This window comes from Tauraco erythrolophus, chromosome 11 (genome assembly GCF_009769465.1).
Source record: "Tauraco erythrolophus isolate bTauEry1 chromosome 11, bTauEry1.pri, whole genome shotgun sequence".
In the NCBI taxonomy this organism is placed as follows: Eukaryota; Metazoa; Chordata; class Aves; order Musophagiformes; family Musophagidae; genus Tauraco; species Tauraco erythrolophus.
Genome location: NC_141475.1, coordinates 29,164,702 through 29,188,392, shown reverse-complemented (window position 1 = coordinate 29,188,392; position 23,691 = coordinate 29,164,702). Strand labels below are relative to the sequence as shown.

The 23,691-nt window shown below is 40.2% G+C and overlaps 1 protein-coding gene across 1 annotated transcript; it reads right to left on the bottom strand.

The window, feature by feature from the left end:
- Nucleotides 1–424: 424 nt before the first annotated feature.
- DHX36 (DEAH-box helicase 36) lies at nt 425–19,563 on the bottom strand. Its single transcript, XM_086617960.1, has 25 exons — nt 19,354–19,563; nt 18,917–19,038; nt 17,907–18,108; nt 17,168–17,206; nt 15,741–15,911; nt 14,771–14,850; nt 13,693–13,767; nt 13,389–13,555; nt 12,732–12,813; nt 12,113–12,253; nt 11,333–11,435; nt 9,613–9,700; nt 8,706–8,761; nt 8,533–8,597; nt 7,945–8,088; nt 7,200–7,317; nt 6,459–6,557; nt 5,287–5,460; nt 4,899–4,985; nt 4,172–4,255; nt 3,968–4,067; nt 3,791–3,881; nt 2,644–2,764; nt 1,897–2,049; nt 425–1,423 (listed from the first exon to the last, which is right to left on the bottom strand). Exons 1-25 carry the CDS (start codon nt 19,561–19,563, stop codon nt 1,238–1,240), a joined length of 2,958 nt encoding a protein of 985 aa, XP_086474086.1. The 3' UTR covers nt 425–1,237.
- Nucleotides 19,564–23,691: the final 4,128 nt, after the last annotated feature.

Here is a 23,691-nt window from a genome sequence, read left to right as displayed (position 1 = left end):
GAAAGCACAGGCTGGTCATAAATTCTAAAAAAATTGGTTTCACCTGATCAGTTCTGGTTTCTTCTAAGGCTCATAAATCCTCTGGAATCTGGGAGTCAAGATCATTTTTGCAAAGCACAAGAAACCGAACCGAACCCCAACAAGAGGGGTTACATTTCCAGGCAAAGCAAATGAGATGCCAAAGCTTTGTTCCTCAAGGATAAACTTAGAAACAACCTTGTTATTAAAACGAGGATAAAACCTTGTTAGTAAACTTATTAAACACCATCCTTGGCTTCAGCTCCCATCAGCGGTGGGGGAACAGAGCCCGACCCCAGACGAAGCCCCCAGTGCTTACAGGGAGCAGCAGGTCTGTCACTGGGAGACAGGTTTGATCAGAACAGTGTTTCTCCTCAAACAAGTCACCCTACTGGAAATCCTAAACGAGCCTTGGTATTCGAAGTTCTTACAGAGTTGGAAGCATTCGAAACAGAATGACATTCAAAATAGTAAGAGCTAAGAACAGATGAAATAACACTTTAAGGAAAGGCTTTTAATGTAATACTGTAACACATACATGGACTGTTTTCTTTAAAAAAAAGAAAAATTAGAATGCAATGAAACCTTAAAGCGTATTCCACCACGGCTTTCTTCTAACCATGTCTCCTGTAGGCTGAAATTCTAGTCAGTAGTGCCGACAGATAGCACAGAAAGCAAAGAAAGAGAACTGAATGGGGCAAAAGGCAGAAGAGAACATTTCTGAAGATTGCTTCCTCCCACAGTACAAATTTAACAAGTGTTTTCAAGTTTAGTTTAATTAAGTTATAATTACCTCCTCTGGCAGTGTTGGTGAGAAGACTGCTGCACAGCTGGAATAACGCAGTATATAATTACTCACCACCCCCAATTAAAAAAAAAAAAGAAAAGTCTTTTGAGAAGTTTCTACCAATAGCATAAACAGTTTAAGTATTATTAAGCAGTATTTTAGCAGTTTTTTTGAATATCTGTTACCTGATGGGTAAAAAAAAAAATAATCTACAGCAGGACAAGAACCGTACATCAACTAATGTTGCTAGCATTGCATTTTCTCCTATTTAAAAAGCAACACTGAATACAGAATACCATGCATATACAGATATTACCAACTATTTTGGAAGTAACTGCCCTAAAAAAGATTTTCCTCTAGCTAAATAAATGCTATAAAAACCAAAACAAAGCAGGTGAGTATGTTGGCTTTATCAATACAGATGAAAGTATGTCAACTATAGCATTCACTCTGGAATCGTGGAGCATAGTTTCTAGCACTTTCATTTTCCTGTGTTGTGATTAAGTCTATAATAGCTGTCAGTACTGCTGTATCCCTGGATTTAGTATCATTCCAGTCCACGGGATGTGGGTTTTCTATTTTTTCTTGTAGAAGATCATCAAGCTCTTGTCTTAAGTTCTAGAAAGAGTTTGTTGCAATGAAGAAAGAAAGAAAGAAAAAGAGAGACAGGCAATTAGAGCAACACACAACAACATTACTACAGTAAGTTGAAATTCCTTGGGCTCTCTTCTCCTAATCATTACACTTACTGCTCTATCAATCCACTTCAACATTCCTATTTTCAGGATCAAAACCTGCTTCTCAAAAACTACCAGTTTTACCTTTCATGACAAATGACCAGATCTGGATGCCCAGTTTACATGACTGTTCAGAATGTTATTTTTACTATTCTAACTTGAATTCATCTACGCACCTTCCGGAGATCTCGTTTGTTTACTTTATGTACTTGAACTACTTACAAAAAATAAATTTAAAACATTATTATCTCCCTGTAGCGTTAAACCAGTAGGTACGTATTAATATCAAGTATAGAAATCTCTAAGAAGAATCAGTACTACACTAAGGCTTCCATATACATTAAACACAGTCACCTTAACTAAGTGCGCTATTCTTGCCGGAGACTGGAAAACAATCCATTCATCCACAGCAATGGTATCCTGATCTTTGTCCTTCTGAATGGATATATCTCCTCCGAAGAACAGGAGACAGTATGGAGAGACCTCTGTACAATCATACAAGTAAATCTGCAAAATGACAAAATTGTCCAATCACCTTTCAGAACATCCGAAGTTCCATCAGTAACCCTTAATGAAAGAAACTCATAACACAATTTCAGAAGATCATTACAGTCATTCATAAATTTGCAAGACACACCTGGAGCAACTCAGTTGGAAAAGCTATATGAAATGAAACAGGAGCAAAAATGGCCTCAAATACAGTCCTTCACCAACTACTGCATACAATCAGAGGAAAAAGCAATTTTTTTCCCACCATATTCAAGAGTGCTACACTGGATCCAAAAAAAAAAAAAAAAGAGAAAATTACACCCTCACTGCCAGAACCTTTAAAAAAAACCAACCCCAAAACAACAAACAACCAAACCACAAAACCAACCAAACAAAACCAAACTCAAACCAAACAAAACAAACAAAAACCCCAGAAGTTAGCATATGAGTTATTTGTGGAACAAAGAATGTATCTGATGGCGCGTAAAACAAATGACCTAAGACAGGAAGGCTTCAAACAAAGGCACTGTTCACGTCCCCTTTGAACTCTGATCCAACCTTATTAAAGAGCTACAAAAATAAATTACACAATATACATAAACCTTCACATACACTGCTAGTTCTCATCTTCAAATGGTACACGAGCCAGTTATAATGGAACTCTGTTTCTTCCACGTTAACCGACTTAGGATGAATATTGACTGTTCCATCTGTCTTGGTGCAAACTTTCACCCTTGAAAGAAAAAAAGAAATTTTTATTTTAGGATTGAAATAAGATCTTGAAAGTTTAGCACAATCATGTCTCAGTTCCAAAAAACCCTCCAATTCTCTACAAGCATATGAAACCCTGCAAGTACAAGGACGTTAGAAGAAACTTTAACTCCTTTCCTAAAAGATTATAACTGAATCTACAGTATTAATTTTAGACATCTTTCTGCACTGAAGTAGTTGGAAAGTAAAATAAGTAATTTTTTTGTCAAATTTAGTCCCTTAATAAACTCTTTTATTCTCTCAAGTAGAAAAAAACCCAAGTGGCATTCTTTTTCCCAATCTGTGAGTGACTCAATTTGGTTACATAAATCAAGTTTCAAGCAATTTCTTAGAAAAACCACGTAAGAAACTCACATATCTGAATACTTTGCTCAGCGTTAAGCAGTGGCAGTGTGGAAGAAGGAATTAGCTATACCACTGCCAACCAGTCTAGGGCTGTGTACCTCCAGTTCTACCGTGTGTCTTCGAGCAAACGCGACTCGAGGGACAACACTCAACTGCTCTGGTTGTACTTACTACCCAAAGACAGTTTCCCTTCTAACACTGTAATTCCGTCAGACAATAAAAGGCGGACACCAAACACAGTGTGGACGAAGCACAACTGTTCTCCTCCTTCCCACGTTTCAGAGACGTAATTCTTTGGGCGTGCACCCCTGAGCTCTCTGTGTGCAGCAGTGTTTTGCAGAACACGGAGTTCAGTGTTTGGAAAGCAGGTGGGAGAGCCTCTCCAGCAAAGCCATCAGTGCAACAGAGCTCTTGTTCAGCGCATCATAAAATGGAGCCTTCCTGGGCAGCTGGCTTACACCTTCCAGTGCTGCTCAACATCTGCTGTATTCAGGTGTACATACCCTTCTCACGTGGAGTAACCCACAACCATCACTGAGCTACAGAGAGATTCATTCCTGTGCTCAAGCATTGTTTCACCTTGCCAAACTACCGGATGTAGAAAACACCCTGAATACAAACCAACGTTATACCAAATCCTTACATTTTTCTCTTTTTGCTGAAGCTTGGCCGGATCTTCGCAACTTTTGGATATAAACCAGCACAGATGACCGCTTTGAGCAACTTCTCATTATCTGTAGAAGACAGCAAAGTAAATAACGTAGCTCTGCAAACTGAGACTTTGACTATCAGAAAATTTCCATTTCCTGTCACTGCTTGCCTGAGTTGGTATTAGATTTGGGATCCTTGGGGTCTCTGCTATTCACAAATCCAGCTGCAAGCAGATGCTCAGCAAACTGTCCTTTCATGTTATGCAGCATCTAGGAAAAAAACAAAAAATTGCCCCAGAATGATGCTGTGCCAAAAGGCTCCTCTCCTTTTCCCCCCAGACACGATCCTCTTTTTTAAACTGTCAGGGTGTTACCTGGAGTGTATTTGAAGACAGGAAATATTCCCAGCAATAGTCTTTCTCAGTTCTGAAACCACGACGTCGAGTCTCTTCCCAGCCCTAAAAATTAAAACCGTAGGTCAAAGGCGTTTGTAAGTGAACACACACTAAAAAATTAAGGACAACAAACAACGTAGGTACGTTTTTCTCTACAAGAGAGAAAGTAAATCCTTTGATCTCTTTGATTACATATACACGTGCAACACAGAGCAGAAATACACAACTTTACAACACTCTGAATCAAAGCTTTCCGTTTTCCATGGTGAGGAGAGAAATCTAGCTAAGTTTGCCAGAACTCGATTTGCTGCTATTAAGAGTCCTGGGTAGAAGTGCGTTCCTGGCCATTGATTTCCTCCGCTTCTCATCCCAACATGATACAACTAACCTCCAACACTTTTGAAGCCATCTTCAGCCTCCTGTAGAGGCTGGAAGGGTACAAAGTGATGACTGCAGCGAGGTAACTGTAACATGTTTTGTCTCTTTCATAGACTTATCCACAAGAAACGAGGTTATTAAGCCTGAAGACAAGATTCCTCAACACTAGAGGGGTGGAAATTAATTTGATTTTATGTTTCTGTAGAAACTAATTAAGAAATACTTCAGAGCATAAACTGATCAGTTTTTTTTTTTCCTTAGAATAACCCATATTATTCCAATTAAAATTCCAGAAGAAAAAAACCCCAAACCATTAAAACATGCCTACCGTGAAAGCATTCACAACGGTCAGATGATCACTTTTAGTGTTCTTTGACAGCTCCTTTCTTCTTGCATCTGCTACTTTCTCTTTGCCCTAAGAATAATTAGAACCTATAAAATATTAATGACCGACATGCCAGTTCTCTTTTCCTAATTAAGGCAGATATACACAAGCAATATTTCGTATGCTACATACATGAAAATTAAAGCTACTTCCAATATTCTGCAGGCAAAGACAATAATTCATAGTATGTGAAAGCAATCTTTTACCAATAAAAACGTAATTAACATGAAAATAAGCTTAAAGTGCTTTTAACTAGCACATCTCAGTAAGTCCCAGTATCCTTCTGAGATTCTTAAAGTCTGATTTGTAATTCTCCTCGTAGAAACTTTACCAGAGGAATGACAAAAGGGTCTTTGAAGCTGAGGCTAGCTGCAATGGTAAGCACTGGATCCAGGCAGCAGAATAAAGCTCCAAAGAGGATCATTTTTCCAATATGTGGTTCAACTGGTAGTCGTGCTAGATGGACACCTAGTGGAGTCAGTTCTTCTTGTTTGTCCAAAGCATTCTGTCAGAATAAGGAGAAAAAAATACAAAGGAAAAAAGAATAAACACAGCATTTGAAATGGGGAGGATTTCCTTGAAACAGCCACTAGTATGCCCAGAGAACAAAAGGAAGCCTAACAGCTGGAGAACACAGCCAGTTGTCCTAAGGCACGGTAGGAGAGCGATCAAGCAAGTTACAGAGAAACAGAAACGTTCACTTAGTGCCAGGAAAACGGCAACCAGCTTTGATTGTGTTCAAGTGGTTTACTAGGGCTCAGTGTCTTTCTGGATGAAACTAAGAAGAATTAACACTTCAGTGTCTTCCTATTCTCCTGATCAAGCTTAGTTTTAGTCTTATATCTTACCCTCAATGTCACTTCTGGTTTTATTTACTCTACCCTTTGCTACTATAAAGCACTGTCACAGAACACAGAATTAAAATTCAGTTGTACATTTGATCTATAAACGTTTCCAGAACCGTGTCATCGGTCTAAATACTGCCCTTCATCTAAATCAGATGTTTCAATTTATTGCTACAGCTGATTTGTACAAATACTACCAGGGCAAGAAGTCAGCAGTACAAACTCATTAATCGCTCCTTCTCCAGCATCCAAAGGGGCAATGATACAAGATCTTTCTCCAAAGTACCTTATTTGTCCACAGAAAAGTATCTCAAGCTCTTCACTAATCTGCCTGCACTAGGAAGGCTTGGTGGACACAGCCATGAGCAGGGTGGTACAGAAGCAGTGAGTTCAACAAATATCTGCAAGGAACTTAAAATGCAATGTGTATGTTTCAGTCGTTTAGAAAGTTCCTCAGGAGCTACTCTATGCAGCCCATAAGTATCATGTATGATGTGAAAACACCTCCTCTGCTCAGTGAGGATGTACAGGGGTCTGCTCAGTACAGCGAGGGGCTGCCAATGCCCAGAGCTGCACAGTCACAACTGTCTGACAGCAAACAATGCAGAAATATGCTTCTAACCATCTTTCCTTGTGTGGCCGTTCAGCAATACTTTACCAGCTCCATTAGATGATTTATGGCCAACATCACAGCATCACGAGATGGGGGATCCATTAGTTTGCTCAGAAAATAAGCAATTCCACCAAGCTTTAGAATCTGAAAGAAAAAACAAAACAAATCACCTACAGCAATTGGAGAGAGATGGCTACCTAACATTAGTAAGCAGTGACCACACTAACTAAAAAAATGTGAGTAATTCACAGCTTCAGTTAGAATTTAACTAATTAAGAATTGAGGACAAAAATAAAAATGTATTAATGATGAAATTTGAAACATAAGGATCTATTCTTCTTCCGGTATGTACACACGTACACACATGCTATTTCTTACGCATGTGTAAGCAATTCCATACAAATTGCCAAAAAGGAAACTCACATCAGTTCTAGAACTACTTTTTAGTAAAATTCTTTCAAGACATCATATCCCTGGACTCACCGGCATTCTCACTGAAGCTTCTGAGTATTTGGGGTGAGGGGGGGAAGCACAGTCCAAATTTTTGTTAATAGACTTCAGCTTTTATTTATACTGGACAGTCCTGGTTTTGTGGGTTTGGGGCATCCAGATACAAGTATGCATTTTGCAAAAGCTGCTGCAATTATTAGCTAAATATATTGTACTTCTGGTGTAACAGAGTTTTGATTTCAACCCCAGGCTCACAGTTGCCTTAACTTAATCTCTCAACCTCTTATTCCAATGGAAAAGTAAATAGTAAATATGTTTGAAGAGTCATATGTTTACCTTGATTTGCAAACAGAGTTCTTCCAGAGGAGTCCTCAAGATCTCCGGCAACTGATAATCGTCTAGAAGGCTGGCACGCAGCCCATTGTACAGATGGTAACAGTGGCCTGGCTGAACTCTGCAATTATTGAAATAAACAACTGGTTTGGTTTGGGTTTTCTTGTGTAACACTGTGACATTACGATTACGTTTGTTCATAACCAGCTTTCCAAAACACCTCAAGGAATTGGAACTGAAGCACATTCAATTGTAAAAGCCATTTCAGCTTTCTGAAACACTGGTCTACCAACAGGAAAAATGGCATGCAGAACACAGACACCTCCTACCAACTGCTCAAAAGGAGCAATGAAGAGACCAGAAAAGAACTTTTAAGTCTGAACAAGAGAGAAAATATTCCACAAGGTATTTTCAGAAGGAGAGAAATTTTTTTTAAAAATTGCTATATAGCTAAGTGATATTAATTTGTAGGCAATTTTCTCTTTCATGTATTATAGCCTCATAAATGAGGTGTGAACGCAAACACTAGCAACAAAAATTTAAAAAACCATGGGACTTATTCTTCTATAAGGAGGGAAACTCACGAGTTAAACGCAGCACAAGTCAGGTTCCTAGAAAGAACCATTCTTTTCCTAAGAACACGAGACAGCTGTGCTGCATCTGCTGCTGAGCACACGAACAACAAAGGAGTATTTCAGCGGGCACGTGCTCCAGGACTGATGGAAACTGAACACCACAAAATTCTTACCTCCCTGCTCGGCCTTTCCTCTGCTTGGCGTTCGCCTTACTGACCCACTCTGCTGCCATCGTGCTGATGTTGTTCTGTGTGTCAAAGTGAGTTTCCTTTATTTTTCCACCATCTATAACGAACACGACGTCATCTATTGTAATGCTGTTTAAAAAAAGAGCCGAAGATTTGGAAAGGGTTTAGCCTCTCTCTATGCCTGCCCAAACCGTGAGCCACCAATAAAAAAAGATTAATAAATCTGTGTTTGGAATTTCAGTACGAATTACGTTACTAAGCAGTTCAGGAAAGAGCTTGATCTGTCCTCCCAGGTCTGGCAAAAGGCACCACGTGGGGCGATGAAGTCTGCAGGAGGACAGGCAGCTCGGATTTATCAGTCATTACAGTACCATCCATGGTTTAATTGTTTAAAACAATTAAAGGAAACCTCATGTTTAGTCTACAAACATTTCTAAAGATAAAGTGTATAAGTGAATGTTACAAACACAAAAACATGTATTTTTGGAAACACTAAACAGGTTTACACTTTAAATTATCTCTTTCATTTGTTTTAACTTACAGCTTGTTCTGGTCTGTGTAGCTGGTATTTACCTAGTTTCTGCAATGTTGGTAGCAATCACGATTTTCCTCACTCCCGGCGGGGTCTTCTTAAAAACCTGCAATTATCCATGGCCCATTTATATGTTTGCCACAACCAAACACAGGCTTAAGTTGTTTGGGTTTTTTTTGTAGTTGTGAAATATTACAATAAAAGAAAAGCATACCTGGGTCTGGTTAACAGTAGGCATCAATGAATGCAAAGGTATGATAATAAACCTATCTGAAAATTAAAAATCAGTAAAAGAGATGGTGTAAACACAGAAACTTTAATTTTACAGGAAAATCAACCATGCAGAAGAGAGAAAACATGCTTTAAGTCAGTCTGCTGTTCTGAATTCACAGGTATGCATCAAAATGGCAAATTCTAAAGTAAAAAGGTATACAAGAATTTTTTTTTAATTATGCTGTGATGACTTGACAAGTTTAAGAAAATATATGAACTTATGTTCAGTAATTTATGCTTTGTTTTAAAATTCTCAAACTACTTCATGTTTCGAGTTTAATTATTAAACTGACACTCTCCTCAATGTTTCGATAAATTGAAATTCTTTACGGAAAGTACACAACATGAACTGTAAGACAACTATCTGAAGAGTCAAGAGCATAGTTAGACAAGTTAGATGAAAATATGGGTCATGCAAACAGGATAAGTTAAAGTGTATCAGATAGGCATAGAGTATTCTAGTGTCCTACCAAAAAAGCTTCTAGGAATAAACAGGATTTAAGAGAACTATTGGCAAAGCAGAGGACAGAAACTGTTGAAGAATCAAGAAAAGAGAAAACGGACACCGAATGAAGTACAAGTTTAGTTGTGGACAGAAGTTATCACAGCTACAAGAAAGGACAGAAGGAGAAAGATGCAGGTCTGAGACTCTTATTCAGGAAAACAAGTTAGCAGCAGCAGCAGATTAAAGATACCAGAGAGCCACAAAAACCGCTGAACACTGCCATCATTTTGAGAGGAGAGACGAGAAAAAATAAAAATCCAGTGCAATACCAGCAATCACACGCAAAAATTAAGCGTGCCACTGATGCTGCTACTAGAATTCCCGCGTAAAATTCTGTTTTTACCTGACTTAAACATGACTTGTGACATCAAGAGATCATGCAAAGTGCTAATGTTGTCCCAGCCTGGAAGAAACACCAGAATTGCACCGTCCTATATATAAAAGAGGGAGGGAAGGGGAGAAAGGTCAGAATAAATTCCATGCTGTGCAAAGAACCAGCTACTCGCACACTAATACCTGTATGCTGAACATGTGATACTTGAAGTCTCATTGACCTGAATTTGGAATGTTTATATTATTTTCTATAAAAAAATTAGCTACATATATTTATCTGAAAGTAATAAATGAAAATTTGATTTTAGGTATTTTTCCCCTGCAGTGTTTTAAACACAGCCATGTCAACACTAGAAGAATTTGGGCTGCAAATAAAACACAGAAACTAGTGTATCATTTTCAACGCAGCAAGAACAAAATACAAAACAGCAACCCATCCTCGTTGTTCACAACTTAAATATTGAAAATTAATAAACTAAAAATTAAAAAAAATGAAATATTAAATTATTTGATATTTCTAATAATCAGAATTCTCTTTAAGGAACCAACCACAGCGTCAGCTCTTCCACAGAACTTCTTGAACACAGAAACAAATATCTAACTTCACGTTGCAACAACCTACACACGTTATGCCTACGGTAACAGAAGGTACTCTTACTTCACGTTTGTCACTAATTCAGGCACAGGATCCTTCTGATATTAATATTCTGATAACGTTATTACTAAACAGCAAGGCAAAGCACACTTAGGGATAACTATTAATGCAGCTGCATTACTACCGATCCTGACAAGTTAGAGTTGGAAGTCTCTCTTGGCTGTGTGTTGGTAAATGTGACTAGGCTTCTGCTGGGCTGTACAAAAACTCAGTCTTCACAGCACCTAAGTCATGTTTAGATTACTCGGGCAGAAAAACCAGTAAAGCCAACTGCACAGCACGGGCATGAGGCAGTGAGTATCAACTCCAAGTATGGCTCTTGTCCTCCCCCCCCATGGCTGAGGAAGTACAAACGAAGATTTATTTGTACGCTGAAGAGGTTTGCAGACAGTTTTCTACAGCTGTTTCACAAAACTTAACTTTTACTACAGACTGCAAAGAACACTACCTTTGACAAACACGTACACAGTCCCAGAAAGAACTACGAGTTAAAATTTCATTTGTAATTATATTACTTTCCATGAAATAACTAAGGTGGATAATTAATTCGAAGGCTTATTTAAAAGCCCATCCAGAAGCAAAAAATGCAACAATCTGAATCAAAATGGCACCTAAACCTTCAGATCTCTATCCCATTTTATTTATGAGACAATTCCTACAGTTGGTGAAAGAATTCAGGCTCTTTTTTTTTTTCTCCCTTGATCAGAAAGGACCAGAAATGAGCATATCAAATTTGTAAAATATCAAATAATTTTAAGTTTTCCAAGTTTCTTATGTACATAGTTCTCATTAAATACCCACATGCCCTGTTCAAGAAAACACTTAGTGTGCTCCCCTTTGAACATGATTTATCCCACCATTTCAATAAACTGTAACTAATTAACCACATTCTAAACTCAGAGCTCAAATAGTAATTAGATATTTAAAGCTGTTAGATTACTTCTCAGAAGAGCAAACAAAAAATTACTCTTCTTTGACTCTGTTTGATAAGTCAAGCTAACCATCAGCTGCAACATTCCAACAGCCACTGGCCACAATTCAGTCCCATCACTGAGATCTGCTGATAGAAGTGTACCTCTTCTTCCAAAACGATGTGTCTGATAAGTGCTGCTATAAGGTCAAGGTCGACCTTGTCGTCGTCCATCATCTCCAAGGCATCTATAGTACCTGCTGAATACCTACAGGCACAGAAAGTGTATGTTAACAAAGCCAGTCACTCATGTTCCTGTTGCAAGGCTCTGCAACGACACGCCTACGTAACCGTGCTGGTTTGGCTGAGACAGAGTTAATTTTCTCGCAGAGAAAACTATTTAGCTCGGTTTTAAACCACTCTAGAGGAATATCAAAATATTCTGAGGAAAAGGTTGTGGTGGGTTTTTTCTTTTGTTGTTTTTTTTGTTGTTGTTTTGTATAGTTTTGTTTTGTTTTTTTAAAGCAGCATATTTCATATTATGTTGATTATGAGACTAAATACTGTGAGGTCTCTCTCAGAGAAAAAGACTGAAGAAGGAGAGAACTCCTCAGAAGAGACCTGACGACCAAAGCTCCAGCAGCCCAACGTGATGCTGAAGCCTGTAACAGACACCACCAGCATCAACAGCAGGTGACCCAAGGTGACTTGGCTCCAAGTCCCCTTATGGTTTGCACGTGCAAACGGGACTGGTTTTCTGTGGTAACTCTAAAGCACTTGGACAGCTGCCAGCCAACTGCACTGGCCAAGCCATTATTACTGTTTTCCACAGGAGCAACCACCACATCATTCATAAAAGCACAGGAACAGCATACAGCACTCATTTGTGCTTATCAGTCAAGAAGTACCCAAAAACCTAACGCAGCAGAGTGACTGGAGAACAACCTGCCCCGCAGCTGCCTCAGGTAGTCTGGCCATCGCTCCCTGTACAATTCCTCTTTTTCTTCTTTTTCTGGTCGGCTGACGTGCCCTTGCATGAAGCCTTTCTTCCACCGTGGCCGACGGTCTGTGTTTTCTGGAGTATATCTTTGAATTTAAATAACAAACAATTAAATTTTGAAACTCAAGTAATTTAAAGCAAGTAATTTATTCCAAACTATGGACAATATGCTGCACTTTAGCTATATCATGTAAATAAGATTCTTAAAATTTATTTTCTGAAAGAAATCTTACTTATAAAAACAGGTGCCATCTCTAGTGAGCATGAGAACAAGCAGAAAAAAAAGTCTGAATAAAACCAAAGACTAGCTTGATTTAGTAGCCTGAAAATTCACCACACCAAAAGACAGACAAATATTTTTTCCTTCTCAAGCCAACATTTCCAGGTAGCTACGTGCCATTTTTCATTACTGGAAAAGCTACTGAACTGCCCTTGAAAGGTTTTCTGTTGAAAAATGCAGCCAATTCTTCCACAGGCTATTTATCCCAAAATAATATTTGAAGAGACATACTAAGCAAAAAAACCAAAATATTGTCTATAATGGTGTTCAAAATATACACTTACCTCAACTTCTCAATGACATCTTCAAGAAGATATTCCACCACAGGGAAAGTGAACCCAGGAATGTGAATCATTGGACAGTTATCTGTCAGGGAAGGCATAATTCAGTTTCTAAACAGCAAACAAAATACTGTACTGAAATAATAAGGGCAATAAACATTCTTCACTATTTTTGCAATATAGTTTCCAAGTCTACAGGGTTTTTCTGTCTGTTTAAATTCTCACGGAAGGCACCAAGTTCAATTCCAAATAAAGCTGCTGAATAAAAAGAAAGCATAGGCAGCAGGCAGTGTACAGTCCTGCAGTATGTTCATCTCATTCCAGCACAGAGTAAAGCTGGAATACTGACAAGTAAAGGCTTCAATCTGGTTGCCGACTCACACCAAGACTTGTAAATGTGGTAAATATTAGTAAATATTTAAAACAAAAACACTTTGGAGATACTGCTTCCACGATACGTCTGAAAAGCAAATAGAGAAGCAAGATAAGCTCGTGATGAGATAAAACTAAGGGAATAAGCATCTCCAGCAGCTGGCAGCTATTTGTAAAATTGAAGTCATTCCCTCTTTTGATGAAAATCAATCCTAAATTTGAGGACTGCACTATACCATAGAAGCCTAAATGACTTACGAGGAACATTCACAGGAAGCATTCACCTACCAAAATACTCCGAAAACTTCTCTGCATTTAACGTAGCACTCATCAGAATTACTTTCAGATCCAAACGAATATTCAAAAGATCTTTAATAATGCTCATTAAAACATCTGACTGAAGATTTCTTTCATGAATTTCATCAAGGACTACATGACTAATGCTGGACAAGTGCCTAAAAATAGAAGAGCGGGAAGTTAAACATTTGTTTTTAGCAAAATTAAGACAACAGAGCCGAGACTGTTTGACACAGCTCAGAAATCAAGTCATTTCATAATTGCATTCAGTTTCCTATTAAACAGGAAAACTTACTTATCTGACTGGAGCCACTGTAGGACAATTCCTGTGGTACAGTATAAAATTGAACCTTGTTTCCTTGGTAACCGGCTGAAAAAGATACAGAAGAGAACTGAGAAATTCTTCACGTATTTTACAGAGTACTTTAAAAGCCTAAAATCAAAATGCAGATAGTCGTTACAGACATCGTGAAGCACGCCTCGTTCTCTGACCTGCTTGCTTACGGTTCAATCGGAGGGACGAGGAGTTAGATCACAGCTGCAGCACTTCTGTTGACAGGGAACAAACCACTTCTAATCTGACAGCAGCCCCGACTGCCCAAACACCATTTCTCACCATGTGCACACTGATCTGCTGCCCTCAGATTCTTGCAGCTATCTCAGCTCAGTACACGACAGCTGAATACACAGCAGTGTAACATTCTCCATCAAACAGTAAAGAAAAATACAAACAAGACTCTCTAAACTCAAATTAAAATGCTGAAAGGACGAAGCCGTCACCTCCCACTGGCAGTTTCTCCTCAACGATAACTGAGATTCCATTACTTGCTGGTAACATCTGAGACGTTTTTTTCAAGTACAGATGACTCCAAATGTAACAGCTTTTGCTCAATGGCAGTAGGTCTATGAACTCTTATCAAGGTGCCAAACTTTACTCCCTGATCTCAGTGGGGTTACTCAATAGGTAAGTGTAGCAAATACATAATTTTCTCCAGAAATAAGGCTTATAGCATTCCCTCCTTTAGCATTTCCATTTTTCCTTGAAATTCATGGATAAGGTACATCAGTTTTATCTCTATCTATAGCACAACCTTTCAGAAGATGTGAAAAAAATGACTTACTAGCCAAAGTAAAACTTAGTGGTAGCCATTGTTACATGTTGCATAAAATACAATAATTGCACTCAAACGTTTTGCTAAATTTCAGAAACTTTATTCCCTACACTAGCTATTCACAGGAATTCCTTTTGGAGAAAGTATCAGAATTAAAGTGGCTGTCTAGGTTAAGAGCTACTTTTCAAATTTTCTTGCTTGACTAACAATAGATACTACTTTACACGAACGCACAGAAACTGCCACGGGAGCCTCTCTTACCTCTGCAGACGGATTTGGTATCCTGTACTCTTCCCGTTCCCACACGCTTCCGCCCTTTCAGCAGCGACTCGCTCAGCCACCTTAGAAAACCAAAGAAAATCAAAACAGTGCATTAAAAGATAATATAAAAAATTCCCACTAGGCTGAGCTATGATCTAGCTACTCATCAGTAGGAATTATCTAAAAGCAAGATGTTCGGTAAACAACATAACAACATCCTGAAAATCACTTTTTCTTCTCCACTGAGAACAGTGTTTTCAGCCAGCCACCCAAGAAGGGGTTTGTGACCTGGGATACGTTTCAAAGGAACACAATAATTTAGACATTAGCAATACAATTAGGGAAGCTTTGCCTCATGGGAACTAAGGTTCTATCATCATTTGATACTTAACTATCAAGAAGAGTCATTACTATGCACTTACAAGCCAAACTCTTTCTTCCTCATTAATATGTCTCTGAAGAGCCTGACACAACATTAATGTTTACTTTCTTTCACATTTGCACTGCCCAAATCCACTAAAATCAGATACAAACCATGACTGAATCCAGGGAAGAACGGAGCTTGCAGTTTCAGAACTCTATTAGCAACCAAAGCTTATGAAATATCAAATCAGTGTATTTTAACAAAACTGTTATTTGCAGTAGAATCTGAGACTACTGACAACGAGCACACAAAAAGCCATCTTCGCTGCCCACTATGGGATGAATGCTTATTTTGAGCTTTAAGTTTAGGATGAATAAATTTGACAGCACTTTCTTTCAGAGGTCATTTGGAACTTTTTTTAGATCTTAACTTCCAATAACCCAGTAGATTGTATACTCGGTTCGTAGGCTTGCCCATGGATCCTAGGCCCAGTAAGAAATATATTTTAATTCAGTGATTCCAAGAAAGGCAGTAATTCTTCCTCGTATTTATTGGGAGGGGGAATCACAAGAAGTAAGTTATTCAGTTTGACAGAAGGGCACTCACCGAGATAGCGCTGATCCTCCTGGGCTGAGTGCAAACGATCCTGCAGGTAGACCCCTTCCCTCGCTCGATGTAATCGTCCAGGATGAACTGTGTGACTTGGGTTGTCTTTCCACAACCAGTTTCACCACTTATCACAGTGACTCGATTGTTGTTTATAAGGTTTACAAGTTCCTGTTTCCAAACAAAGAGAAAACATTTATTGTATTATTATTATTCAAAACAGATTTTGGAAGAATTTTGACAACTCCCTACTGCTGTGAGGTGAACTTACAAGAAACTTCACAGCAACTAAAGAAAGACACATTCATCTGTTTCTTGTGATACTGAGAAAAAAAGTTTAGTTTAAATCGTGCAGAAGTAATTTCTGCACGTTTGCACTTTGCATGTGAAAGGTTTAAAGCATATCAAATTTAACTACTGTTTTTAAATACTTAAGATCCTGTATGAAAACAACACAAAATTACTAAATGAAAGCCTGAAGTACACTTCTAAACATTTTTCTCCCTTCTACTTGCCTTCTGTGTATCTCCAGTGACTGAAAACAAGCATTTTCCCTGTGGGGCTGCAAGACTGTACTAACTGAAGATTTTCAGCACAGTATTTTAACATTTCTTACACTGACAGAAACAGATTTCTTATGCTCCCAGCCTCCACCTCCCAATCCAAAGGACTGAAAAGAGGAATATAACTATTTTAAGAAACAAACACTACCAGGAAGGACCACATTATTACAAATACATTAACTTCAGAAAGGAAGCTCACTAATCATTCATAGAGCCTGCAAAAGAAAACATAACAGACTACTCATAATATCTATCTCGTACAAGTGACACCAAACGCAGAACTAGCATGAATTAATAATAACCCATACTGCCACTGATTTTATATTCCGACCGGGAAAACAACAACAGTAACAGCCAGCAGTACAGCCATTCAGTCTGTGATTAAAAAAGGTTTAATCTGCATTATATCCAATTCTAAACTGGGCAAACGTTCAACAAACAGCCACAATTTCATATAGATAAAAAGAAAGGATGACAATTTATGCAGTGGTCAACTACTCTATATAAAATCCAGGTAACTAGGGATGTTCTAGAAGTTCAACTGGCAGAGAAAGCAGAAAACATCTATACTTTAGAAAAAATTACTTCAAGGTATCTAGCATTCAGAGCCATTTCCATGATCGATGCTGCCCCTGCTGACAGAACTGTATCTAGCTCCAGAGTCACTTCACACACATCTGGAAGCAGCGAACCTGAGCTACCTCCTGGAGAGAAGCCAAACCCAGTGTCGGAACGTGGGAGGCTTCAGCATCTTCAGAAAAAGCAACAAGGGTTCCCTGTTAGTCCCAGTCACACAGCTGTTTTCTTCTATTTTACAACAGAGACACAGAAACGCATATTCTTTCAAAATAAATACACATTTACCTGTCTCATCCCGTATGAAGGGAGTTTCTCTCGGAATCTCTGGGGAAAAAGAAAGTAACAGCACATATCTTTAGACACCTTTTCCACACTGAAGTAATATAACAGATTTCATCTATGATCTAGGGTAAACTGAGAAATAACAGGACAAACTGCTCAGCTAATACTTCTATAAGCACAAGTCCACTAGAAGTTTAACTCCGTGGACGTTTCCCATTTCACCGAATTCAGCCAAACCATTTAAACCCAGCGGTTTGGCGTGTGAAGACGTACACACACATTGGCAAGACTGGGGCCTTGTATCAAAGGGGGAACTGCCTGTTCATGGTGAGACTGCTTTATTTTACACCGTTACACATTTTTATATTATTATAACGACATAAACTACATTTTTAAGAGGCGATTCCTTCAGAGTCCATCTTTGTGCTTTCGGTTTTAGACATAAATGCAGGGATACAACCCATGAAAAAAACAAACAGAAAACCCCATCCAACTAAACAATGCGTAACCTTAAAATTCTACATTTTATGCAATCAGAAATTGTCACTGAAATCTTGTTTTTTGATTGCTGTCCTATTGGTAGGTAAGAACTTTGTGGATTCCGAAGATAATTTTTAGCAAAACTAACATCATGTCAACTTCCTAGTAAATAAAATTGCAAGAAGTTATGTTTTCAGGTTAGTTTAATTAAAAAAAAAAAAAATCCAATTAAAAGCTCTCTACTTAACACATGGAAAAGTACCTGCATTTCAACATATCTAGGATCAGATTTCTTCTTCCTTAAGTCTTCTTTAAGCTGCTCATCTAAATCAGTATCTTGCTCATTTTTTTCAAAGAGATATTCTACATCCCGATCAAGGAATGTTTTTTCCAAGTCTGGTCTCTGTCTTACAGGAGCCTTTTCAGTACTGGATTTCACTTTTGCAGGCTGTTCTGGAGTCAGTCTGAAATAAGCACAGGGAACAGAAACTTCAAAGATTATCCAGGATGTACTTGGCTGTGAAGAGTACACTGAATCACTCAAGGCAAACTTCAAATCTGTTTTGAGACATTACATCCACGAGTTACTTGACCATCAGATGATGAGAATATGGTGTACATGATTAAACAAGGTCTGAAAACTACCAGCCATCCAAAATTTTACATCAGTGCCTAGAAATGTAACGTGTTCCTTTGCACCAAACGACACTAACGAAGCAAGAGAACTACTGCTCAACCCACCGTCGGAACGACCGCCTTGTAACCGGGTCATGCAGCCAAACGGAGACCCCAACACCTCGTTTCAGTGGACTCGGAGTAACACACCTGGCTGCCTGTTTCACTGCCATCATTTAAAATCCTTCACATGTTAAAAACGGACCCAATTTCACAGAGGCTGAGAAAACATCCCAAGATTGCACAATAACTGAAAAATGAAGTCAAATGCCGCTCTGGAAGAGTAATTCCAGAGGCCAGAGCAACTGAAAAATTCCCTGTATCTACTCAAGTATGCCTTGAGATCAATTACAAGATTTTATGATTTTAATCAAAAATTTAACACCCCAAACTAAACAATATTCTGGAAAAGAATTTTACAGCAACAGTTACAACCAGCTGCTTCAGCATGACGACACACATAGAGAAAACTGAGAACGTTCATTAACCTAATTCACTCGCCCCACACGAATATTCCCTGACACATCTCCCTAACAGTTTGTGGGAATTTTGCTCAATTCAACACAAACAAAAGCATAGGCGGCCGTTTCTCTGTACCCTTCTTCATCCCCAGACCACCAGGACATGGCTTCTTGCTCCTTTTCATTCTTCGTTTGGACGGTGCTCAACAGCTGCACGATTTGCTCTTCCCTGCGTTCATCCATGCGCACGACAGCTCTCTAGTTAACAAAAAAAAGCACAATTTCCATCAACATGTCCTCGCCATATCTACAGACACGCGATTAACACTGGAACATCGAACCAGCGAGACCCTCCAGCACAATCAGGAACTTCCCCAGTTTCTCCTCACGACTGACCTCACCGCGCACACCCCCCCGCTCCGCCTCACACACACCGCGCACCACACGCGCCCGCCTCCGAGGCGAAGGCCCCGCCGCAGCCGCCGCCGAGCGGGAGGGCAGAGCGCGGGGAACGCCCGCCCCGGCCACCGCAGCCTTCCCTCCCCGCTGCCCGGGTCCCGGGGCGCCCCTCACCTGCTGCCGGTCCGCCTCCTTGTTCTTCTGGCCCTGCTTCCGCGCGTACCACAGCCCGATCTCGCGGCCCTTGAGGTGGCCGGGGTGGCGGCCTCGCCCGCCGCCGCGGCCCCCGTGTCCCCCTCCGGAGGAGGAGGCGGCGGAGGAGGAGCCGCCATCGCCGCCCCGGCCGCGGCCCCGGCCCCAGTCCCGGCGGTGCTCGTAGCTCATGGCCGCCCGGCAACCGGCTGCGCGCCGCGGGGCCGCCTCATCCGCCGCCTCACTTCCGCCCCGCCCCGCCCGCCCAGCGGGGCCGCGGGTTCGAGTCCCGCCACCGCCCCGCCCCGGAACACACCCGGGAGCGAAGCAGCGCCGGGCTCAAACCCGGCAGCATGTCCGCCGCAGCGCGGCACTGAACTCCATCTCGCACCGGTATCTCTTCTCGAGTTACACGCCTACGTTTGGATTTCTCTTTCCGAGGCTGCGGATCAGATTTTAAGGAAACATTAAACGCTGGCCTCCGTCAGTACGGATGAGGTTATTACCCGTTCTGTGCGCCAGATGGGCATTCCTATTGTTTCTTTTTTTTTTCCAACAGAATACACGTTTTTAAATAGCAGCCAGTTCTGGGGCTGCTGTCTGACTGCTGCTGCATCTCATAGATTTCATAGATTTCTAGGTTGGAAAAGACCTTAGAGATCATCGAGTCCAATATAGATATATAATACCCCAAGCACTGGTATAATATATATATGTATCTGGTGCACGCTGTCCAAGTGCTCTGGACTGTTAAATCAAACCTTTTAAATTAGATACAATTATTCACAGAATAACTCTCAGATCTCTTTCAATATTTAATTCGTGTTCTTTTTGTTTCCTTGAATACCATTATGCAGCTATAAATGCTGCTTCAATCTCATTTCTTTACATATTCTTTTGCCTTTTCTTCTTGGTTGTATGACTTACGTTTGTTTAAAAATTACCAGCATTCAGATCTCTCAAATACAATGTTACGCTGATTTTCAAACTTCTTTCAGGTAAAGGACTTCTTTCAAAGGAAACAATTTTCTCTTTTTCTCTCTGCCTACAGTTTACCGACAGTCAGTCCAACACCTCCCAGCAGTCAGCTATGCACAGAAATAAGAACCAGGTGCTTGAGTTAAAGATCTGTATTTTCTTTTTGCCTTTCCTGTCACAAAACACTTTATGCATCTAAGCAGCCACTTGTCTTGCTGCTAGGCTTGTCTTCTGCAATGCTTCGGGAAATGCTTATTTCCATGGCCTTAAAACACGCAAAACAAACCCACGAGGCCTTGGCACAGCAGGTATCTGTAGCCTCTTACTCAAAGACACCTCGGGTGATGGACCTGAATGACAAGGCAGCCACTGGAGCTCTTACCAGTCATCATGGCAACAGGCGGCAGACAGCTGATGGGACCTGTTCCTCCAAGGACAACACTCCCCCGTGCTGAGGACCAGACCGGCGGTGCACCACAGCATGGATCTACCAACTCACCCAGAGCCAATCTGTACATCTGCAAAATGGCACAGCACCAAGTGCCAAACAGCAAGGTTTGCGCAAGAAACATCACATGGTCTTTTTCCAGCTATACCCAGTTTCAGGTGCAAGGAAACCTCAGAGAAGCTCAGATTTTAATTTGCATAAAGAGACAAGTAAGGAACAGAGAGCAAGATCCCTGAGTCATCAGCACAGCGCGTAGCTGAACTTTGGGTGAGGTTACCCAGAGAAAAGAGGGAAAAGGAGGGGACCAAGAACAGAGAGTGCAAGGACTGGAAAATACTGAGGAAGATCATCTGAAAGGCAAATTACAGGAAGGAGCGTGGGAGAGAAATGTGAAATCTAGGAGGAAATGTACTTCTGCCTTACTTCTCCTCATCCTGCATCTGCAGCTTAATGCAGGCGAGGGAAGCACACTCCATGGCTTCTTGCATTCGTCATCCTAGATGAACTAACAGTAATTCCACAGCATTCTTCAAAACTCTCACAGTGGCAACCAACTAGGGAGTAAAAAAGAGTCAAAGGAAATGAGCACAAAACAAATTCTCAGAAATCTACAAAATGTTAAAAGATCCCCTAATGAAATATGTCACTGGCCTATACAGGCCAACCGAGGGAGAATGGCACGAGACCTTCCAAAAGGCTGTTTTGTCTGCTGCACCTCCTCAAAATCACCGCAGAAAAATCCCCTAGAGTTACCTTGAATCACTCAGGTGACTTCAACAGATTTATCCTGTTAGATCCAGTGTCTCTCCGTGACAGTGTATTTGGACACCTAAGCAGTGCACATATTTGAAATAAATGGGATTTTAGTGCAAGCGGAAATTTCCATATGCAAGCATGTAGATATTGCATTTTAGCCATGTCTTTTTAACACTACAAAAACCCCCACACGTTCTAAAGAAAACATTACAAATGCAAATATTTTTAGTAGATTTACAGATTCAGATGTTGGAAATAAATGTGCATCTATTCATGTAAAGATCATTTTCTAATACGTATGAAGGGATATATTTCTGGAAACGATCTCACTGGTTTGCACATTACTGGGCTTTTTCAACTCCTCTCAACCACTGTTCACATTCAGTTTTCATCCACCTGAGCAGCGCACTACCATGGTGTAAAGTCAGGGTCTCGACGCAGCAGCGTGTGCTCAGAGAGGACACAAGATGGTGTTCTCCCTTCGGTACTCTGAAGTGAGATTCCTTGAAGTCACATTCCTAGTGAGGAAACAAGAAACCTGTCAGGCAAACTCTGAGAGGGGGAGATACAATAAAAGAGCATCCCACATCATGACTCTCCATCCAGGGAGCAAACCTTGCTACTGCACACTAGCAGTACCGCAGTCAGCAGGACTGTCTCCATGAGCAAAGATTATTTGTGCAAGGATGGAAGGTCTTTGCAATTTGTTTTGTAAAACATCAGCGTGTACAACACACAGGAGTATACAGATACGCCTTGTAGGAGCTGTTGCTTGAGTCTAGAAAAGCAGAATTTACTCTGCTCTGAGACATCCAAATCTGCAAGATTCATAACTAAATTTTTTATTTCAAAAAGCACAGTCCTTTGAGGCATTTGGGATTCTTGGGGCTGGCCCTGCTTATTACTGATTTATTTCTCTTGTACGTCTGTTAATGTAACGTTACTCTCAGTGTACAAGAGTGCCCCTGAAAGGCAACTCTGACCCACTGGCTATACTGCTTACCAAAGATCACCTCAAAAATTATTTCCCAGTTTCTTGTTTTCTATCCTTTGCATTATTCAACAACCCAGATCCTAAGAGCAGAGGAAACCCAGGCACTGATTCAAGTCACATTTTCCACAGGATTTCTTTCAGTCAGTTGCTGTGGTGTCTGAACAGAGATGAGGTTCTCCTTCAAGTCACCTTGACATGGTCATTGACAAACACTTTGCCCTCAAATGTCAAGCTGTCACTGAAATACATTAAAAGGTCAGACAGGGAACAGAGGAGGAAGAAAAATTTTTTTCCTTAAGAACTATTATAAAAGAATTGCTTTAAAATTAAGCCTAAATGCATTTCATGAAATGACAAATGAAGACACATTACGCTTATGTGAACAAACAAACCAGGAGCAAATTTTCTCGAACAGCAAGTTTCCTGGTGCTTTGTGTAAGGAGCTGATATCTACTCAATAATTACAACTTGAGTTTTCAGACACTTTGTTTAATGATGTAAGTCATTTAGAGCAAAAATAAAATAATCAGACATTTGCACATTATCAAATTTATGGATTCATGAAAGAAAATGCTATGTTTAATTACAGCAGCAAGACAACACTCAACAATTGGGTCAAGCTCTGGGTTGCAGTTACATGTAATTTTAACGCCTCCAAATTTTAACCCTTTGTAAATACATCCATCAGAGACTAACACACCAGCACGTAATCTTGTTAACATGGTCAAAATCACTTTCAGGGAAAAGAGAACACCTGACCAAACTAAAGCTGTGAAGGACTCCATCCTCCATCACAACTTCGCCACCTTTATCTGGATCAAGTGTGTCTGTTGCTGTAAGGATACCTTCTGCGTTCCTTCTACAGAACACAAGGAAAAATAACACATTCAGAGACAGCAGAATGTGTCTCGGATATAGATTTGTTCAACACTCACCACTGATTGCTCCTTCTACCATAGTTTCTTGTTAAATCTGAAATACAACGTAGCATCTTATTGGAAGGAAGAGCCTTCAGGCATTCTTACGAGGAGCCTTGTTTTCCCCTCGGAAAGGCGGCACGCAGAAAGCACAACTTGCAGGGTGATCCATCTTTATCACAGCAATCTGCAGTCTTTGACCCTGATTTCCTCCAGCGCCGCATCAC